A 14362-nucleotide genomic window follows, 5' to 3' on the forward strand; every position below is an offset into this window, starting at 1 on the left:
CCTTAGATGCTGTGCCATCTGTACTTCCAACCCAACCACCATTTTACCAAGATCACACCTTTTCCCGATTTGCCCCCTTTCGAGCCATAAGCACACCTGCACTCACCAGAGCCACTCTTCTTACCCTCAAGTCTTCTAACTTTGGGCCATTTATCATGGCTTAGAATTGCCTGGAAACTAAAGAGGGGGAAGTATCTAGAAAGAGTAAGCATACTCATCTAACATATTTTTTGCCAAGGTATTTGTTGCTTGTATACAACAGAGTTTTTAAATAATAAATAAGATATTATCTCCCCCATCACCTTGAGCTACACTATGTCACTGCAGGAACTATGAGACTTTCTGAAGAGACAGCTACATCCTTCAATCTCAGCCATTGGCTAATCTGAGACTTCAAATAGAGTCACTGATTCACCTCCACCCCCCAGTTTCTCAATATCTTGCCTGATTTTCAAAGGGATTTTTTGCAGTTAGATTTCATTGAGTGTAAATGATCAAAATCCCTCCTACAAGGTTCTTTTCCTTGTAGGGCTCTGCTTTGCAACATCTCCCTTCTGAAATCCTGTTCACTGCCTCTTATATTTGCTTGTATCACTTGCATTAGAAGGCATGTATTTTTAAGATAGGGTTGTTTTTTTTTAAACTTCTTGACTAAAGATGTACTTCAAAAGTAATATACACTAACAAGAAAGAATGGCATGGTAAGGATGTGGGAGGAAGGAGTATTAGGAGTGGGCTTATTTTTCTTTCAAGTGTGATCCAAATATTAGAGCAAAAACATGTAAGGATTCATTTACGTACTGATTTAGTGACTGGAGAAAGTGATCACAAATGATCCAGGATAGTTTCTGAACTGGCTTAGGAACCATTTGTCCTTTTACCTGGGAAAAGAGACTCCCAATAAGGTGAGGAGAAACAGCCAGCCTATGTTTAGTTTCTTCCCTTGGGAAGAAAGAGGAATAGGAAAAGCAGACTTCCAGTTACTTCTTTGATAAAGATAAGCCCCTGACTTGGACCGCAAGAAGGTATAACCACTGGAGCCACATGTTATATGGAAGAAGGAAGCTAAAGATGAGAGGTCTCTGTGTCTTCTTAAGAGAACTTAATATTGGTTACATCTTCCTCAGATGGTTCCAGATGACTTCCAGCAATTGAGACCAATGCGATATACAAAAGTCTACAAAAGCTAGGTTTAAAATGCTAAGAAAAATCTTGGACAGTTTAAGCAATTTTCAAAATTAAGCGACTTGATAATTAGCATGTGCTTTGTGCTCTATGATTATAGGACCTTTACGTTACATATTGATTGATGTGATCTGTGACAAAAAAAAAAAAATATTAACCAGTGGTGATAAACCCTGGTATGAAATGCTACTCCTACATTAAGAACATAGTTCTGAATCTTAAATATAGTGTTTGATGATATGTCTGTAAAATTGAATACAAGTAACTCTTAGGAACCCAGGGAATGCATTTAGGAATCACTAGACAGTCCCACATTAACAGCATGGTATTTCCAAGTCCAACTCTCCTTTGAAATCAAACAGCTGAATTTGGAGAACTGAATCTCAAATTATTGAGGAGCAGTGAGGTAAAAAGTTGGTTATACAGCATTAATCAGAAATTTTAAATGATATAGGCCAACCCAATTCCCTGAACTGCTTTCTTGCATAAATCCATTGGATGCACCAATGCTACATTAATCCAGAGTGGCCCCAGTCTGTCTGCTTTTCCGTGAAATCTAACTTGCCATTTTTAGAAGCTAACTGTCTGCTCGATTTGTGCCTCTATATGTTTTAAAGTACTAGTTTTTCTTTCTTAACTTAAATGTGCTAATACTTCAGATTACCTGTACTATCATTCCCCACTAAGGAAGGGTGATATTTGAGTACTATATAGAAATAGTTGTCAAATTATGATAGTTTAAAATTCATTCATATGGGAAGTAAGACCCAGAGCTTTGTAGAATGAAGGGTAGAGAGGGAAGCATTTCAGACACTCTTTAGATAAAGAAAGGACATTTTCATAATCCCATCTGCCAAATTCATGTAGATTTGCAAAAGAATTTTTATTTCTTAAAAGATTGCCTTGTCTATAACCATGGCAGACATTGAGGGAATGTCCTCTTTTCCAGGAACTTCCACCAGAATAGTCTTTTCCCCACCCTTCCATGGTAAACCTAACAACCAGCAATCGTTTTACACCTTACATACATCAGAAGGAAACAATCTTGTCTGGAAGGCTTGTTGTAAGTTTCCATGAAATGTGTTTCCCTACACAGCTGAGATCTGATAATGATACCATGAGCTGACTCCTGAAAAGGAATATATTTAGAAGAGCAGATCTAATACATACATTTAAACTACGCTTTTAATTCAAAGTCATCTTTAGGATGGCATGGATTAAAACTCAGCTTCAGAGTACTGGCTCATGGCACGAGGAAAGGAGACAACGTTTTCACATTGTCAGACTGTACCTACCAAGAGTGCCATGCTTCTCTGTTTTACCCTGTGGATTGAATTGTTTGAGTCACATGGCTTGCCATATGTTCTTGAGGCATGAAATGGGACATAAGTGTTCAGGCATTACCGATTACCAAAGCAATGGCCGAAAGACGGAGGAAAGAATAACAGAAATTACTCCAGTGTTATTTTTGGCTTCCTATTTGAAAAGCACCCAAGCAAAGGAAGACTCCTCCAGAAGATTTCTGGATATTACCTGTGGTATGCGAGGTGCTGTTCACTTTCTCTGCTTTTTCCAAAAGAGGTGGATGTGATGAGCACCACACCATCCCTGTCTAGCCCTTTACCATCCCTGTCTCTGAGCCCTCGGCTCCCCTAACCATATTTCAGAGGTGATAAGAGGAAACTACTCCAACCCTGCGAGCTCCGGACAACAACCTTTGCCCAGGGACCAGACAGCATAGAAATGAGAGCCACCTGCCAGATAGTGGCCAGACAACTGACGCTCTAGAAAAAGGCATGAATTTTGAAGTAACTCTGTCCAAAGTGCCTGTCTTGAGTGTGAATTGAGGTAAAGAGAAAGGTAGTGATCTGCCCAGGGTCACAGAGAGGCAGAGCGAGGACCACAGTCCAGCCCAGTGCTGTTCCCACTGTGGGGTCGTACTGTGGGCTGTTCTCTGCACCTGTGACATCTAAGGTCACAGGTGGCCGAGGCCGTCAGCCTAGCGCATCAGACATGCCCCAGTGTTGCCATCCCCTTCAGAGTTCATCCAGGACGCAGTTATCACAAGAGGCTGAAATTGTATCCGATTTTATTAATTTTATGAAATTTCTTTCTTCTTCCCCAAAAGGGTTCCATTCTTCCTAGTAAAAATTGTGAAACTAATTTCCCTTAATGTCTCTGCTTTCAAAGCCTCTGGGGGAGGAAAAAAAAAAAAAGAACAGATGCAATCACTCCTTCAAACACATTACGTGGTAAAGTAAGCTCTCCCTCCTCCAGATATCACTTTAACAAGGGCATTTGACTCTCTCCTGATTTCCAAATCCTTCAATCTGCTATATTCATTTACATCCCCTTATTACACATAGAAAACAGTCCAGGCAGGTAAATGCTGTCATAGGCTTCAGTCAGGTGAACATCGCCCCCTTGTGGTCAAACAGAAGGCAGGCCAGTTCGTCCAAGGCCTCTGCTCAAAGCTGGACAGAACCCAGAATGTTCACGGAATCCCTTCTCTGACTTGAGACCAGATCACATACAAATCACTTCAAAATAATCAAACTTTACAGAAGTTCCGACAAAAAAAAAAAAAAAGATTCCAGCACCTTCTTTGGTAGTATGTAAGCCTAAAGACTCTTAATGAATAAAATCACACAAAAAATGTGTTCTTTGCCCCTCTCAAATTTTTAGTATTTTGAACTTTACCATTATCACTTTCCTAATAACCTCCAGTCTTATAGACAATCTGAAAGCATAATTATTGCCACTCACTACTGGCCTTCAAGCAATACTGCTGTCTTATTCTTAGAGTTCAAACTGATGTTCACACATAGGTGTCCTAAAAGAAAATATAGATGTGTTAGGTTCGCTGTTACTCACTTTTAAAATTTAGGAAATTCTTACAGGATTAAAAATAGGCACCAATTCATAGACTTGGATGACTCCTTTTCAATAGCATCACGCTAAATCTCAGTAGGGATTTTTCTGAATCCTGGTACTTGAGCATTAGAGACCATAGAGGCCTTCAAGTTCTACCTATTTTACAGGGAAGAAAACTGAGGCCTTTAGGAAAACTGGTTGATTATGATGCATGGACAGAAAGAGACTCAGGGCAGGTAATTCACAGCCAGTGTTCTTTACCCTGGCTGCTTCACAACGCCCAGGAAAATAAAATAGATGTGGGGCATCCTCTGCAGGTCATCCTTGTAGGAGCCAAATGCAGATGTTAGGAGGCAGCCAGGCCGACCCAGGCTTGTCCAGGCTCTCAGCCTCGTCAACTCTCGAAATAAGAGGCCTGTCAGGTACAGCCCGTTGACATAGCAACTTGCAGCCTTGTTAACCTGCCCCACAACAGTGGAAAAAAAAAAGCAGTTGCATGAATAATATTTCTAAACTTGGTTTAATGTTTATGGAAAGGGCAATATGTGAAAGGTTACTCTCCAGATTCCCTTTCCTATGTTTTTGCCCTGCTTTGCCTAAAGAAGTCAGTTGGCCTTTTCTGACAACTCAAGGGTAGCTTCACTTGCCTATTGAGTTAGATCGATGAGCTAGTCCTCCGAGGAGATGGTGAAATTCTGCACATGGTGGGGAGGAGAATAAGACCATTTTTATGAAGGGACGCTTCAGATGGGATTCTGATGAGCCAAGGTCAAGGATGGGAAGGATCTGTGCCTCAAACTTCTTCACATTGCAAGTGTGACAGTCTTCACACTGTCCTGTTGTGCTCAGCTGGCTCAAATGAGCCGAAAGAGAGGTCGAACCCGATGGGCAGGGCTAGGAACTGTCGGGGGCAGCCAGCAAGTCTAAAGAGTAGCACAAGGCTCTCCTAGGCTATGGCTGGTGTCTTAGCTGCCCGCCCTTTGTTCCTCTAAATACCAATAGAGCAATCAGTGTATTCCAAGTCCAATTCCCACAGTGACGTGGGGCTATCCCAAATAGGATGACTCACTGCCTGTGGCTGGTTAGTTGTGTTACTAACAAACAACCCGATACTGAAAACCCCGAAACTGAGACTGGATCCTAGCCACAGCAATTAATTTCACTGTTTTACTCATTCCCTAGTAAAAATTGTGAAACTAATTTCCCTAAATGTCTGCAGGCATTCACGGAAACATCCTGAATGCCTGCCTCACACCAGTCACTATAAAAGGCAATAAAGGGGATTCAAAGATCAATAAAACAAAGATACAGGTTTGATGGAAGGATACAGTAGACCACCTCTAACCCGGAATCCGCTTCAAAGAGATGCTGTTGACCATAGCAAAGCTGAGTAAGAATAATGGAAAACCCACCCTCAGTTTTGCAACACAGTTTAAGGTGACTTCCCAATGGCAGTGATTATATATACTGTGAATTTTCCTATTCCACCGTGTGAGCCCACCTGAACAATCTTATTTAGCAAAACTTTGGTATATATCAAAATCACCTGGAGAGCTAGTAAAGCATAAAAGCCCAAACATTGAAGCAGGACAAGGGCCAGTCCTTTGCACCGTCACCAAATTCCCCAGGTGATTCTGATGCCACCGAAGTTGGAGAGCCAGCACCACGGTTATGAGCCACTTCTGTGAAGGGTCAGAAAGCTCACACAGCATCCGGGGTGGGTTCTTCATTAAAGACAAAAGTAGACAAAGCCCTCATGCCTCTCCAAAATATATCCAAGGATACAGTGTGCGGTATCCTTGCCAATTCATCACCTAGAGCGGGCTCCTGCATCAAGGAACTAAACCAGACAGTGAGTTAATTATTCGCACCCTTTGGAATTCACTGCCCTCTCAGAGCTTCCCACAAATAGAATTAACTTCTCCTTGGCCTAGCAGAGCAAATATATTCCTTAGACCCTATAGAGAGCCCTTTTGACGTTTTTGCATCTATCTATGCAAGCAGCTAAAACCCTGTAACTCTCAGTCTTTAAGTTAAAGACCTAAACCTCCTTAATATTCCCTTGATAAAATCTCTTCTTATACCACCCTCTTTCTCTTTAACCACAAGGGTGTTCATAAATGACCTCATGCTGGCATCCATCCACTCTCCTTTTATGAAAAAGGTGCTACCTTTTTTTCATTGTTAATAGAGGTTTTATCCAGGAACTCTAAGTATATCCCACCTGCTGCAGGCCCTGGTAATAACAATCATCTTCTGGAAGGAGTCTTCATTTAGGGAGTGTGAGGAAGTAAATGATCAACAAGAGAGTAGTAACAAGCCTGGGTCAGAGGCAGAGCAGCGAGGTGGGCCCGTGGGACATCTGGGGAACCCAGTTGCTAGTGGCTCGGACTCATAGCATTTGCCATGTCAAGCCTTGTCTTTCTTTCTGCTACACTGGTGTTTTTTTCTCCCCAGCTGAAGACTTGAATAAATATTTTGATTTTCTGTTATTGCCGACGATTACTGCATCTTCTTATTTAACTTATGTCTTCTTTCCAAGCGAGAATATCCAGGTTTCGGTTGGATCTATTTTAAGGTGAATTAATTAACCAGCATAATAATACATTCATATGTTTCTCAATTATTTTTTTTTTTTACTCTAAAATAGTTACAGAACACATGGCATAGAATCCCTAGTAAACCACTCTGTCTTTTGGATTTGTTTGTGTGTGTGTGTGTGTTTCGTTCCATCCGTCATAGGGGAACCTGCCCCCGGACTACAGAATCAGCCTGATTGACATCGGCCTAGTGATCGAGTACCTGATGGGCGGGGCTTACCGCTGCAACTACACACGCAAGCGCTTCCGGACGCTCTACCACAATCTCTTTGGCCCTAAGAGGGTGAGTTTTGCAGCAAATTCTCCTTTCTGGACTCCTGGGGGGACTAGGGCACGACCCATTTGGGATGTGGCTTCGTTATCTCCAAGGGGGAGATCAGAGAAGAAGGCAACTGGGCCACTCACCTCTTCCCTCCTCCATCAAATCTGTTTAAAAAAAAAAAGAAGAAAGAAAGAAAGAAAGAAAGAAAGAAGAAAGAAAGAAAGAAAGAAAGAAAGAAAGAAAGAAAGAAAGAAAAGAAAGCAAGCAATTTATTGGGTGATACACACCTTTCTTTTCCTCACTAGCTCCAATTGAAATCAGAAGCTATAAATTAATAAATAATCAGAAACTGGCACTGGGAGTGAGCCTTAATCAGGGAATAATAATGAAATTCAAATTAATCTTACCTACCTCGTAACTTTCAAGGTTTTTGGTCTAGGGATAATAGCTATCGATATTATCATGTTAGAAATTAAAGACTTAACAGTATTTATTAATTAATGATTAATATCAATTTATTTTAACTGTAAGAAGCCCATTCATTACATGTTAACGTAAAAGACATGTTTATGAAAAATAACTATATTTTCAAAAACAAAAATTGGCAATAAGAGTAGAACTGTTTTACATTTTTTGCATATTTCTGTAATATCTGGCTTAATGGAAGACAGCTAGATTCTCATATCTACTTCTGCACTTAGTGTGTTGCCAGATGTTTTGGTTGAAGTATACAAAGAAAATCTGACTTCATACAAATATGTGACAAATATGTGACAAATATGGTAAATACATATATATAAAGGAAAGAGTATTTTAATACTTTTTACAAATAATTATATTCTTTTTTGATGCTACATACATCAAAACTTAATTGGCAATTTCTTAAAGATTAGTTGCAACACAAAATCTGAAATAATTTCAAAGAACTTTTCATACTCTGCTACTTTAAAATGCATTAATTGATCTTACACTTTGTATGGATATTGTAACATCGTAGATTGGTCATTGTACGATCCTGGTTTGTTGAGTTATGCAGATCTTCTGACGGTTGACAATTTCATTAAACAATTTCAAAAACTCACCTTCATTAGTGTCATCTCCAATCTCATCTGAAAAGTCTGAAAAACTGTCAAGATTATGGGGGGAAGAATATACAAGTTTTCCAAAAAATCTAATTTTTTCTAATTTCTGCTTGGAAAAACTTTGCCATTGGCAACAAATGCCATCAATTATTTTCCTTGAAATGACATCCCCACTTTGGCCATTTCCAAAAATGTCTGCCAAATGTCCAAGTCTAAATAAACCATAGTTTGTCTGCCAGTATTCCTTCAAGTAGATCACCCATGAAACAATGTGGCCATAATCCAAATAACTGCATGTTTGTCCTCAGGATGACCCATCATAGTTCAGTATGTAGCAGAAGTGTTTTATGCATACTTCCCATTTCATCCCTCAAAATAGTAAGAAGACATTTTTTTAGTATCAAGGGTAGAGATTTAATAAAGTTAATATTTTTTTAGGCCTCATCAAGGACTTCTGGAATACAACTGGTCTTTTGTTTGTCTTTAAACTTCAAGTGCATAACAGTGGAATCTAAAGACAGCTAGTGAAATTTGGTGCCACTGCCTTCATTCCTGCTAAGGCCCCCAACAGTTTTACTCACCACTGCTTTTGCACCATAATTGCCAATGTTAGCACGGTGTCAAAACCAAGTAACATCTTAGTACTATTAGGGAAACACCTTTGACTTCACAGAGCTCCAGAAAGGATCACATGATTCCTGGACCACATATTGAAAACTGTTAGTCTCGCTGGTGGTGGGCATGATTTTTACATTTAACAAAGCTTATCTTCTGATTATGAAAGTATTTGGTGGTGCTGGAAGACCACTCTAAAAACACCAAAAACGGATAAATAAGAAATAAAAATCACACAAATTTCAAACTGGTGGTGGCTTTAGAAGCTGGAAGGGAAAGAAAGGGAGAGAGGCAAGATTCAGGCTATTTCTACCTGAACGGTCAAATAAAATTTGAAAGAATGGTAAGTGCTGTAACCTTATTTTTTACCCAAACAGCTTCCAAGATAGCACTCAACCATTCTGTGACACTTAAGACACAGAATTGGGATTCCTGATCCCTGAGATGTAATTTTGTATCTCCACTTGTTAGATATAAATCAAGTTCTGTAATTTGCTGAGTTGCCTTCTCTCCCCGTCTTGGCCTGTGGCTATTTTGCACATTCCCAGCATGACCAATGATGCTACTGTATGTGCTGACATTTTCCATGTCACTGAGCACCTTTTGCCACAGTCAGCACACAACCCTGTGGCCTTACTCACCCTTGCTCTACTGGACAGCCACATAGAGAGATGGCTGACATGAAGCGTTTGAACACATAGTCTGAATAATATTCCAAGTTTCTAGGTAATAGAGGTCTTTCAGAGGTTTGAGAAACATCAGATGGTTTAACTGAACATTTCATGGCTCACCCAAGTGTTTGAAGTCATGGAGATGTCAGCCAAGCAGCACGGTTCTGGGAAGATGGAAGAAATTTTAGTCCATTAAAAGAGATTATGAACCTATGGGCTCTACCCTTAGACAATCTCATTATGCCTCACCAGATTTCTAATTTTCTGTGATTCACCAAAATCATTAAATCTCTAACTCTCCTGGAATTCCTATAAATGGGTTCCTCTTGTGATGTTTTATTTAGTGAAATGAATACATGCTATATGGTACAATAGTTCTTCCAGTATCTGGTTAAGATATAATAGGATTATTTTCTTACCTCTATAAAGAAAGATCTAACTTCATGTATAACATTTTTTTTAAACAGCCCAAAGCCTTGAAACTACTGGGAATGGAGGTAAGTATTTGCCTAAATTATTGATATCAATTATTCGTTCTCTTTATTACACATTTTATATATATATATATATATATATATATATATATATATCCTTTAAATTGGTAAGGTTTAGTACATGTTTCTAAAATAAGGAAGTAAAATTTTTTCCAGTGTTGGGGGTCAAGTCACAGTAGCTTTGAAAATTCCACCGTAAGGTTACATTAGCATTACAAGCAAGAAAATAAATCCTACTTGAAATACTAACTTGAAAACCAAGGAAGCATACAAATTCCAGTAAGTGAAAGCTACTCAGGGTGTTTACAACTGACAACAGATCCAAAGGCCAGAAATACTTCACAAATGCACCTAAGAAGTATGTAGAAACTGGAGATAGATTGTCTCTTTCACATCTTTTGTTCTTGTGGGTATTGTTGTTTATGCAAATATAGGATGTCATTGTCCTTTTCAGAGAAAAGGGTAATGCTGTCCATCATGGGGCACAAATAGCCTTACCTATAGAAAAAAAAAAAGAAAGAAAGAAAAAGAAAGAAGAAAGAAAGAAAGAAGAAAGAAAGAAAGAAAGAAAGAAAGAAAGAAAGAAAGAAAGAAAGGAAGGAAGGAAGGAAGGAAGGAAGGAAGAAAGAAAGAAAGAAAGAAAGAAAGAAAGAAAGAAAGAAAGAAAGAAAGAAAGAGTGGGAAGGAGGGAGGAACAAAAGCGAATCGTCCATTAAAAAATACTGTTTAAAAATTTAAGTATATAGCACTGGCATGTTCCCATAGGGCTGTGCTTATGCACTTATTATAACTTGTTTTAAAGTTAGGCATGAGTGCTTTTGGAATCAGAGCTGGAATAGGCTAGTTCATTTCTGTGCCAATCCCAGACCAGGATCTATAGTAGACATACAACAAATAACTATTTAATAAATTTATTTGATTTGCTTCTAACTCCACCTCTATGTTTTTTCCCTAAAATTACAGGATGATGTCCCCTTGAGGCGAGGAAGAAAGACCACCAAGAAGCGAGAAGAAGAGGTGGACATTGACTTGGATGACCCTGAGATCAACCACTTCCCTTTCCCTTTCCATGAGCTGATGGTGTGGGCCGTCCTGATGAAGAGACAGAAGATGGCCCTGTTCTTCTGGCAGCATGGCGAGGAGGCCATGGCCAAGGCTCTGGTGGCCTGTAAGCTCTGCAAAGCCATGGCTCACGAGGCTTCTGAGAATGACATGGTCGATGACATCTCCCAGGAGCTGAACCACAATTCCAGGTTGGCCAGCCCAGTAAATGGGGTAGTCAGGGGAAGAGAAGAGAAGGTGGGCCCCAAATACTAGAAGGTCTGAGCTACCTACACCTTTAAGTGGAGGCAGTGTCACCTCAATGGTACACACAAAGGGTGGACATGAATAATTAACATTTGTGGCATACAGTGCTAGATACAGAAGTACACAAAGCTACATAGAGTTTATTTCATCCTCTCAATGCCTTAAGAGGTAGGTCCTCTTATTATGCATATTTTAAAGCTGAAGAAAATGAGACTGGGAGAGTTTAATTAACTTGTCCAAGATCACATATTTGTGACTGAAAAGGCTCAGATCTGAAAGGAGGTCTGTCACAGAAGACCTGCAGCATTCTGATCATTGATATTTTGGTCTGCCTCCCCCATCCATAGCCTTAAACTGGAGTCCTTGAGTTCCAGGACCATGTCCTATTTAATTTACACCCCCAGTTCCAAACACAGTACCAAACACATAGTAGATGCTCAGTAGATGTTGGCTAACTGAAGGAATGGACAGACTAGACCGTGTAAGAAACAAGACCACACTGTAAGCACCTCTTGTGGCTTGGCCAATGGGCCCCACTTTCATCATCTAAGTCTCCAAGATGGCCAAAAGACAACTCCTTGCTTTCTGTCTTCCAGGGACTTTGGCCAGCTGGCTGTGGAGCTCCTCGACCAGTCCTACAAGCAGGATGAGCAACTGGCCATGAAACTGCTGACATATGAACTGAAGAACTGGAGCAACGCTACATGTCTGCAGCTTGCTGTGGCTGCCAAGCACCGCGACTTCATCGCACACACATGTAGCCAGATGTTGCTCACAGATATGTGGATGGGTCGGCTCCGGATGCGCAAGAACTCAGGCCTCAAGGTCAGCGCCCTCAGAAGGCCCTGTTGGCTCTGAGGACCAGAGGGTCGGTTTGGAGCTTTCCAAATCAAGTCTGCAGTGGGACTGGGCATTCTCTTGTCTCTAGAGGGTGGAGAATCTTCTATATAGTGGGGTGTGTGGTTTTTTTTTTTTTTTTCATATAGAGACTAGAGTCTACTAGTCTCTAAAATCTGCTAAGTCAGAACCTCTAGAGATAGCATGCCCGGACATTAGTATTTTGCAGAAGATCCAAAGGTGATGGTCACACAGAGATACTATGAGGAGGTACCATTTACTCTAGCACAAGCCAGACTGTGTCAGGAACCCCTCCCCCCACCAGACAACCTGTCACCGCCATGCAAAATCTGAATGCCTTGGCCGTCCTTGAACCTTGTCATTGAGACATTGGCTCTCACCAGCTATGCTTGAGAAATGTTTTAAACTGACATAAAAAGGAGACAGATTTACTTGTGAAGATGTTTCTAGATCATCCTGATCTATTCCTAAGTGAAGGAAAACAAGCTGCAGTCCAGTTCTGTAGAGCCTGAGTCCATTTGTGAGGGGTTTTGTTTAAAGCATGCCCATGCATAGTTATATCTGTATACAATTTTTTTAAGTAACCAGGAAGGATACACAGTAAATTGTGTGTAGCAGTTACCTCGGTTACCTCGGGTTAAAAAAAAGTCCAGGACACAGGATGACGTGTGGCTTTGCTTCCTTATGTTTTCTGGAGTATTTTACAAGGAAGACATTAAACCAAAAGAAGTCAAAAGAAAGAAAAAAAAAATGGGAGGGAAAGATTGAGGGAGCGTTTTTAGATGCTTTCTCTGGCTAGAGTTTGCAGCTGCTACATCTGAAGCCAGGCTCAAGTTTCCCTGGAACTACCTGGCCTAGGTAACTCTGTGGCCAGCCCAAAGCAGAAGGGCCACCAGACCAGAGCAATGTGCTGAGGCCGCCCTGCTGGCACCACAGCCCTCCCCACACCACCCTTCCCATGGGCTCTTGGCCGCTCTTGGCCCAAAGTCACAGGAGGGCTCCGTGAAGCGGCGCTTGGGGACTCTCAAGCCACACGGATAGTGCCCGCCAAACCCAGCTGTCGGCTCAGAGGACACGGTGTCACGTCCCCTGAAGGCTGCCAGCATGCCATCTGAGCCTTCCCGGGCCTGCCAGGCACCCTGACTTCAGGGTCACCACCCTCCCTTCTCCCTTGGCTGCTCCAGAGATCCTGTGGGTGTTCAGGCCCAGGCTGTCCTGCCTCATTACTTCAGGACCCTTTTCACTTGCTGTTCAGGATCTCTCTGGCCCCTCACCTTGGTGTGGTTTCTTCAAGGAGGCTCACATTCAGAGGCCTTGAACAGCAGAACCAATTGAAGGATTGGGGAAAGAGGCAGGAGAGGATCTGGGGGGCACGAGTCGCATGCCTGGATTATCATTCAAGTGCAGCTGAGATCGTCCTCTCATGAGAAGGGTCCGTGTCTTTATTATCATCACATGGAGGCAGAAGCATGTCATTTATACATGAGAAGAACTCAGTGCTGAACGTCCCAGAGTGTTTGTGTAGGGGGCTTCTCATGGTGAATACAGAGCCCACTGGGTGTGTGTGTGTGTGTGTGTGTGTGTGTATCTGTGGTATAGTAGCAAATGCCAGGGGAGTACTCTGAAGCGAAAACATGCTTTCCCACATGGACTTCCTCAAGGTCAACTGAGGACAGCAGGGTTCTTTACAGAGATAACCGGATGATACATAACCAACTCTACTTGACATGTTAGCAAATAAATGCCAGTGGACATACATATGAATCGATTTCATGAAGCCAAGTGCTGATGGCTAAAGGAGAATCTGAATCCTTTCCCGCTTTTGCCTAGGGCAGGGTCTATCATTTTCTTCAGTTTCCCCCATGCAAAATGGGTGTTAACTGGGTAAGATGAATTTGGGCAAGAAATGCTCTGTTTCTCCAAGTTCAGGGGGAACTACTGCTGTGTGTGAAGGTTCTCAGATAGGCAAGAGTGACCCTCTGAGCATTAGCATATGCAGGTCCTCAGGACACAAACAGTGCACACCACCTTAGGCCCTCTGATTCTAAAAAAAAAAAACAAAAAAAAACTGCCCTGATCTTAATCCTTTAAATGTGATTATTATTATTATCATTATTATTACTTTAGGTAATTCTGGGAATTCTACTTCCTCCTTCAATTCTCAGCTTGGAGTTCAAGAACAAAGACGACATGCCCTATATGTCTCAGGCCCAGGAAATCCACCTTCAAGAGAAGGAGCCAGAAGAGCCAGAGAAGCCCACGAAGGAAAAAGATGAAGAGGACATGGAATTGACAGTAAGGAAAGCTACACGGTCAGGGTCAGGGGACAGCAACCCTAATCCACTTGTCCTATTGATATGTATTAAGCCTTGGTCATGCTTGAGGTCACTGCCCACCACCAGATGCTGTAGTG

The 14362-nt window shown here is 41.4% G+C and overlaps 1 protein-coding gene across 10 annotated transcripts in view; it reads left to right on the forward strand.

Annotated features, from left to right (window-relative positions):
* Positions 1-14362, forward strand: part of TRPM3 (transient receptor potential cation channel subfamily M member 3) — a 492887-nt gene that overhangs the window by 401870 nt on the left and 76655 nt on the right. For 6 of the 10 annotated variants that reach the window (XM_049092014.1, XM_049092021.1, XM_049092031.1 and 3 more), the window contains 6 exons: positions 6602-6637; positions 6802-6942; positions 9757-9786; positions 10747-11036; positions 11688-11916; positions 14077-14244. In XM_049092014.1, coding sequence (XP_048947971.1) covers positions 6602-6637; positions 6802-6942; positions 9757-9786; positions 10747-11036; positions 11688-11916; positions 14077-14244 — 894 coding nt within the window. The remainder of the gene's footprint in view (positions 1-6601; positions 6638-6801; positions 6943-9756; positions 9787-10746; positions 11037-11687; positions 11917-14076; positions 14245-14362) is intronic. The other 4 variants (XM_049092017.1, XM_049092026.1, XM_049092033.1 and 1 more) reach the window with 1 other exon arrangement.

The sequence above is a fragment of the Canis lupus genome, chromosome 1 (assembly GCF_003254725.2).
Source record: "Canis lupus dingo isolate Sandy chromosome 1, ASM325472v2, whole genome shotgun sequence".
Lineage (NCBI taxonomy): Eukaryota > Metazoa > Chordata > Mammalia > Carnivora > Canidae > Canis > Canis lupus.